Here is a 7,719-nt window from a genome sequence, read left to right on the forward strand (position 1 = left end):
TTATATCAATGTTTTATTACTGGATTTTGGTGTCACAGTTTGGATAGGATGTATTCTCCCAATGGTTCAAGTGTTAATGCAAGGGGTGAGACGATTGGGTTATAAGATCCATAATCAGTACATTCATCTATTTAATGGATTTGAAAAAACTACATACTGGGTGATAAACTCTAGGCAGGTGAGGTGTGGTTGGAGGAAATAGGTCCCTGGGGTGTGTCTTTGGGTTTATATTTTTGTTACCAAAGGCTTGGTCCCCATCCTCCATGCTGATCCATTAGCAATGGAAAAAGGAAAAAGGTTTATTGTTTTGCTAGCAAAGAAGAAACACAGGGACTAGTGTCCCATAGCCTGTGTTTCTGCCTATCCTCAGGAACAGGGGGCTTTTATACAGGTGATTCAAGAAAATGGGATTAGAAAGGAGATCAGGGAGATCATGAAAGAGAAGGTTAGAGAAAAGAAGATGCGGGGGTGGGGGGAGAAACATGTAAGTTTCAAAGCCACAAGGGATATAGTAAATGCATCCAGTGAAGCCCTGTTAAAGTTTCTTGGCACCATGCCCACCACCTCCAAGCTGCCCTGTACTGATCAGCTTTTCTTTTTTTTTTTCCTAAGTGTAAGGATGGACTTTATTAAAAAAAAAAAAAAAGTATTTTGCGGACTACAAATTACAAAGTAAAAGCAGATCACTATGTAGAAATCTAGTGAATACATTTTGCCTGCACGTGAAAACTTTATCCAAGTTATTTATTTAACAAAATCACCCCATCCCCACAATGTTATCTGTTATAATGCTCTTCTTAAAGTCACTATAACTTTATTTCAAATTATATATTACATGTTATTCCCTCAAGATGAATGTTTAAATACCAACTTCTTGGCTAATAAGAATGGCACCATCAAAAGGGGTAATTTCCACTCAATCTCTGGTGGCATTATTCCAGGCTAGTTTCTTTCAATTAAAAAATCCTTCAAAACATTCACTTATAACACAATGCCTTTCCACCCAAAAATGTTGTAATATTTTCCCCTTAATGACTACATACATGGATGGGCAGCAGCAAGAAAATAAAAAGATGAAAAATTAAAAGGCAGCCATTAAAATAAATGGGTTAATCACATAGAAGAAATAGCCAGATGCTTGAGTCATTACTGAATGTACTAAGAGAATGAAACCAGTCCAGTACGACCAAGTGAGAATATACAATTATTGTACTTCATTCTTTGGAACAAATGCTCTAAGCCAAAAGGAAATATAAGTTAAATTCAGATCCCAATTAGAACATGCTGACTCTTAACATTCTCAACAATTTTATGGGGTCTATAACAGTCATTTCCTCTATTCACACTTTTTTAGAAGTCCTTTCATATCAAACTAAGGGTATTCTGAGCCCAAAATAAGACTTCTATGGTACATTTGAAAATGTTCATATGAAAAGAGTACCCATTTGTTTTGCCTAGAAAGATACAACTAAATGCAGAAAAAGCATTTAGTTGTATTCTCAATGGGAAAAAGCTCAGTTTTCTTCTTCCCACCATCTCTGACATATGAGATTCCTTAAACTTCAAGTTTGTTCTCCATAGCTTCAATAATGATGAGAGACAGAAAGCAAACAATTGAACTTAAGGACATCTGGGATTAAAAATACAAGTAAATGTTAACATTCAAGCAATGGTCCAAATACTTAGGATCATGTTAATGAGTTCAATTACTGTGTAAGAGACTTTCATTAATGAATAGGGCTCTAGGCATACCAAATTATCACACAAACCATTGCCTTTTGAGACTTTGGATACTTTTACAGTTTAATTTGCAAACAGAATTTTTATAACAAATTATTTTTAACCAAATCATATCTTGAAAACTGTTTATATATAGAAAACCCAGGGAATAAAGTGAACTGTTCATTGTGGAAGGCCTTAAATTACATTATTACAGTAGAAAATACAGGAGGTAGAAGATAACTGAAAAGACTAATGCAACATTAGATTCAAATCTATAGCTCCTGTAGCTACTTAAAACATGGTTTTAGAAACTAAACCCAAAATTTCCAGTAACCATAGAAACAGTTAAAATAAAATTTGCCATGAAAGCCCTTATATCATGCTTGATATAGGGAGGTAGGAAGATGTAAGAACCAGGACACATGAGACATGACATTTTATCTACAACTCCTGTTTGCTTTACTGAGGATGTAGTTTCAAAATTCAGTCACCTTCTTCAGCTTCAGACTCCGATTCTTCTTCAGCATTTTTGAGCCATTCAACAAACTTTTTTGTTTGGTCAAGGAAGACACTTTTCCCCTTTGCAACATGTGCATCTTTATACCACTTCAGAATAGGCTCTTCACTCAGGACTTCAGCTTTATAAAAAAGCACCACTATTTTCTGGAAGGCTTTCATGAAATGAATGTTGTCATAACAATACTCCTGAATCTTCAGTAACAGAGTCAGCTCAGACTGACCTTGAGTAGTAAAGGCAGCAAGTAGAGGGCTGTATTGCTTCAAGTGCTTGATGGCTTGCTCTGCTACAAGCTCCTCTTTTTTGTTCCACTCCACAGTGCTCATTACACTTGACCAGACTATCCCAATGACAACTGGTTCTGGAATGTTGTTTCTTTTCATCTCTTCCTTGACATATAAAATTATATCCTTAAATGGATCGCCACGGGACTTCTGTTCTTGAAGTTCTTTCTGGAGCTCCTTGCGAGCTCCTATGGTCTGTTGATTCCGAACATACTCTGAAAGCTCTTTCAATCCTGCCTCAGTAAAATACTTTGTGAAGTGTTCAACGCTTTGCTTTTGGGCAGGAAAAAGTTCCATCAGTCTGTTATCCATGCTGACTTTCCGAAGACTTGCAGCTACTGCATTGATGTCTTTTTCATTTATCCATGATTTAAAGAGTTTTACAACAGAAGCTGCTGAAACTTCTTCTTTAACCAAATCCTCATTATAAAGGCTATTAAGAATGGATGCATTAAGTGTTCCATTAGCCAGAAGAAAACCAGTCAACATAGCCAGCTTGTTCCTCTCCAACTCTGAAAAACCCTTTAAGAACAGCAGCAGCTTTTTAACTTCATCTTCAAAACCTTTCTCCAGGTATTTGTAGCGCCTGATTAACTTGTTAAAAACCTGAGCAAATTCTTGCATGGTCTCTAGGTCTTCTTGTGCTGCAAACACGCAGACATGTGTACGCATCATGTCATCTGGCAGTGTACCACCTGGGGCCAGCATTCCACCAGTCACCAGAATGTCAAAGAGTGTTTCTGCATATCGGCGATAGTCAAGTTTTGCTCCAGAAGCATCAAGAAATAGCTACTGCTTCCAAATCAGTACCAATTTCAGTTAAGCCTTGAATAATACAGTCTTGAAACTGAGTAGGGTCAAACCTCTCTTTTTCATTTCTTTTTCTGGTTTTAAAACGCTGGCCTGATAGCGTTGGCTTTTGCTGCTTTTGATTATTCATAAAAGACACCCGAATTTAAGGCAAAGAGAAAAGAGCCAGAAATCCCCGATGTGGCGGCAACTGCAGCGGTGTCTCCTCTGAGACCTGAACTAACGCGAGGAGGAGGAGGGAAGAAGTGCCACCCCCCTGATCAGCTTTTCTGAGGCTCTGTTTGGTCATGTTCTTCTGCCTCTTGAGCAATGGAGCTGGCTGTCCATGGAATGAACCTCTGAAACCAGGAACCCCAAAGAAACTTCCTCTAAGTTCAGCAACCAAAACTTCTGATTTTCATTTTTGGGGTCCAATGGGTATCTAACCCAAGGCTATATGTGGGCTCGGTAACCTCCTATATCACTGAGCTACCACCCTCAGCAAGCTCCTAAGCTATAGCTATATGTAGATTTACATCTGTACATGTCCACATATGTTTATGGTTTTGTGTGTGTATGTGTGGTACAGGGAATTGAACCCAGGGCCTCACATGCTCGGCAAGCTGGATACCACTGAACCACATCTTCAGCCTCGGACAAGATCTTGCTCAGTTTCCCAGTCTGCCCTTGAACTTGAGGTTCTCATTATTTAAAAAAATTATTTTTTGGTAATGGGGATTGAACTCAGGGTGCTTTACCACTTAGCCACATTCCAGCCCTTTGAATTATTTATTCTGGTTGGGTCTCTCACGAGTGCCTTGGGTCTTGTTAAGTTGCTGAGGCTGGGCTTGAACTTGTAGTCCTACTGCCTCAGTGTCCCAAGTTGCTAGAATTACAGGCTTGTGCCACCAGGCTGGGCATTGGCCCTGTGACATTTCTATTCTCTTTAAGGGGGTCCTAAGTGAGGTTTAGGTTTGGGAAGTGGATCAGTGGTAAGGCACTTCCCTGGCATGCATGTAGCCCTTGGTTCACTCCCCAGGATCTCAAAAGTGAGGATGAGTCACCTGTCCATAGGAGGACTGGTGAGCCTTCAGACTCCTTGATAACTAGTGGGATTAGTGTCGGGAGGACCAGAGGTGGATCTGGGTACTGAGGATTTGATCCCCACCACCACAGAGCTATGGCTTACCAGGATTTGGACCTCAGCTGGATGAGAAGGGGATTTTCAGGCTTGGCCTGAAAGGGTGCCTCTGTTCCCTGCAGATTCAACAGGATGAGCATCAGGACCATACCCACACTCCAGGATGTGGTGATACAGAATATACTGCGCAATGAGGCCTTGCCCATTCGCAATCTGGAATACCTGCCAAGGGTGCTTACCCTGCAGTTGTACAAGGAGGCTATAATGGGGGGTCACATGGAGATGCTAAAGAAGATGGTGCTGTCCTGCCCCTTGGCCTGTCTGCCTGTGGACTACCTGCTGAAAACAAGAGATGTGAAGGCCTTAAAAACCCTACTGAAAGGGCTAGACTTGCTGATTTCCCAGAAGATTTACCCCAGGTGAGGGGGGGCAGGAAGAGACATCTGGGGGAGGCAGGACAGGGTGAAGGGTGGACCAGGTGGTGCCAGAGACTAGGATGCCCTGCCCCCTCCACAGGAAGGGTCCCTGGCTGGATTCAAGGAGAAAGGACTCAGAGAAAAATAGGAGAGCAGAGGAGCAGCCACCCAGAACAAGGGGTTCACTGGGGTCTAATGCACAGTTTGGAAGTCGGCGGGTCTTTGTCTATTTTTCAAGCCTCCTTCCCATTTTCTCCATAGGAAATGGAAACTGAAAGCAATCGATTTTCGGGAAGTGAATCAGGACTGCCCCAATGAGTGGTCCAGAGCCCCACTGGGCGCCTGCTCACAAGAGGCCATGTCTCCAAAGGAAAGAGAGAAATGTAGCCAAAGAGCATTGAAGCCACACTTGAAGATCTTCATAGATTTCGATCTGGACAAAGTCTTCCAAAGATTCCTTGGCAGCCTCAGGGAGTGGGTGGAGGAGAGAAAGGGGGTGGTCTGTATATACTGCCAGAAGCTACAGATCAGGGATTTATACTTGAAACTCTCTAAATTCCTGAGGACTCTGCCATTGTACTACATGCAGGAACTGGATGTGAATGCTCAGCACTGGACTAGAGAAATAGTGGAACATTTTTGTTTTGTCTTGATAGAGATGAGGAACCTTCGCGTCCTCCATCTCTCCGACTTGAGCCCGCAGGTCTTCACAGGCCGCTCCATAAACAGGTGGTATTCTCATAGATTCAGCCTTCAACTGTGGAAAGTGAACAAACTCCTTGAGCTCTACATGAACAACATCTTCTTCCTCTACAGAGTGCTGCACAAAATCCTCCTGTAAGCACGAGCTGTGTGCATTGCCGCAAAAGCCATTTTTGCTTACTGAGCATTAAAAGGGCTTGTGCCCTGGCCACTAGCCATGTCAGGGAAAAAGATGCTGGAGAGTGACAGAGTGACCTCATGTTCTGGTCCCCTGCTCAGTCCTGAAGGATGGTCTCATCACCACCCACACAGAAGTAGAGGGCTAAACCGGGATGCATGGTCTGGGAAGTGCCACCATGTTGGAAAGCCAGCTGGGAGGGACAAGAGCTAGTGAGGGTGGATGAGGTTCCTTTTCTGGGTGGCCTGTCCAGCAAAGGAGGTGGGAGATGGGGCAGAGGAGAGGGCATTGGAGGAGGGAAGCCCCCACACCTGACCTTGCAACAGAGAAACTCTGTGCTCTCCAGCGGGGAGCAGAGGAGCCACCCCCAATGCCTCCCTGGAGAAGGCTGCTCTGAGCCTCAAGTGGTGATTTGGAGTTGAGGGTGAGGAGGAGGGATGGAGGGAAAAGGGTGTGAGCCTCCCCAGTGGATAACCCGGGTTGGTTTCCTTCATCTTGCCCAGAATTTTCCTTCCTACATGACTCCCCCTGACCTCCTGTGGCCAGAGCTGTGGCCTTTGGCTTGGCAGTGAGGGGAGGAGCCTTAGAGATGATGGACCCACCTGGTCACTCAAGTGGTGATGAAAGACTCATCCTGAAATGGGTGAGTGTAGGAGCAGATTCTGCAACCCACAGTGTCCTGGGGGTCCACCATCATCAGAAGTCAGGGAGACCTTGGGTTTGGGATTAGACAGTTCTCTCCTACCATTTCCCACTATATCCACTTGGTGCCCTCATTCACCAGAAGTAACTCTTTGCTTTCTCTCCAGGAGTCGGACCCCCTTGAAAACACTCTCGCTGAGAGGTTGTCCGCTCAAGGAGAAGGATTTAAAGCATCTGTCCATGTGTCCAAGCACTGATAAACTAAAGTGTCTGGATCTGAGCTCTTTTTCCATGAAAGATATGAGTCCTGAGCCCCTCTGGGTCCTGCTGGAGAACGTGGCACACACCCTTGAGACCCTGGACTTACAGTTTTGTGCGATAACAGAGTCCCAGCTAAATGCCATCTCACCAACCCTGGGTCACTGTTCCCAGCTCAAAACCTTCAGTTTCTGTGGGAACCAAATCCCCCTGACTGCTCTTAAGAACCTGCTGAGCCACACTGCTAGCCTGTTGCTGGAACAAGCAAAGTACCCTGCCCCTCTGAAGAGCTTTGATGAAATCCTCTGGGGTTTTTGGACTGAGATCAACCAAATGAAATTTGACTAGGTTTGGAAGGAATTGAGGCAGCTATTGAAGGACATCAGGCCTGTCCACGACATCCAGATTTATTCTTATGATTGTGTTCTTCACCTTAAACATACAGATTTTATTGCAGGAAACCCAGTGGCAATTCGGTAGGCAGGGGATTATTGACATGCACTACACATTAGCTTTCTTGGGCTGGAGGTGAGGCTCAGGTAGAATGTGCCCTGCATGCATGAGGCCATGAGTTTCATCTCCAGAACCTAAATAAATGTTTCTTATGAATGTCTAATGGGGTTCATGTGTGCATATGGCCTCAAATTTGAGTCTTGACATCTCAGGAAGATTGTCTCAAAACAAGGACTAGGGATATAGATCTAGGCAAATGCCCTGGCTTCAATCCCCAGTACCCCTGAAAAATGGGCCTTCAGGAAGATAGGTATAAGGGCCTTCATTTTACTATGCTACTTGGCTTTTGGCTCTATTATTCCATAATAAAAATGTACTAAATTTTCACTGCTATGATGATTTTCTTTTTTGTGTGTGGGTATTGAATCAAAGGGTGCTCAACAATTAGGCCACATCCCCAACCCTTTTTAAGACAGGTTCCAAGTTGCCCAGGACATATTTAAGTTGCTGAGGCTAGCCTTGAACTTGATCCTCCTGCCTCAGTCTCCCAAGCTGCTGGGACTACAGGTGTGTGCTACCACACCCGGCTGCTAATTTGTAATCCTTTGGAAGCGTGC

The 7,719-nt window shown here is 43.7% G+C and overlaps 1 protein-coding gene and 1 pseudogene across 1 annotated transcript; one reads left to right on the top strand and one right to left on the bottom strand.

Moving 5' to 3' along the window:
- Nucleotides 1–2,091: 2,091 nt before the first annotated feature.
- Nucleotides 2,092–3,557, bottom strand: LOC144249117 (eIF5-mimic protein 2-like; annotated as a pseudogene).
- A 1,028-nt stretch (nucleotides 3,558–4,585) lies between these two features.
- LOC113177739 (PRAME family member 12-like) lies at nucleotides 4,586–6,997 on the top strand. Its single transcript, XM_077791569.1, has 3 exons — nucleotides 4,586–4,872; nucleotides 5,131–5,706; nucleotides 6,559–6,997. Exons 1-3 carry the CDS (start codon nucleotides 4,586–4,588, stop codon nucleotides 6,995–6,997), a joined length of 1,302 nt encoding a protein of 433 aa, XP_077647695.1.
- The last annotated feature ends 722 nt before the right edge of the window (nucleotides 6,998–7,719 follow it).

This window comes from Urocitellus parryii, chromosome 11 (assembly GCF_045843805.1).
Source record: "Urocitellus parryii isolate mUroPar1 chromosome 11, mUroPar1.hap1, whole genome shotgun sequence".
Taxonomy (NCBI): Eukaryota; Metazoa; Chordata; class Mammalia; order Rodentia; family Sciuridae; genus Urocitellus; species Urocitellus parryii.

Bases quoted from the DNA above. Each gene is read 5' to 3' on its own strand.
- LOC113177739 (XM_077791569.1), top strand. From the start codon at position 4,586: ATGAGCATCAGGACCATACCCACACTCCAGGATGTGGTGATACAGAAT. The intron at 4,873-5,130 runs GTGAGGGGGGGC...TTTTCTCCATAG, and splicing joins TCCCAGAAGATTTACCCCAG to GAAATGGAAACTGAAAGCAA. The intron at 5,707-6,558 runs GTAAGCACGAGC...CTTTCTCTCCAG, and splicing joins GTGCTGCACAAAATCCTCCT to GAGTCGGACCCCCTTGAAAA.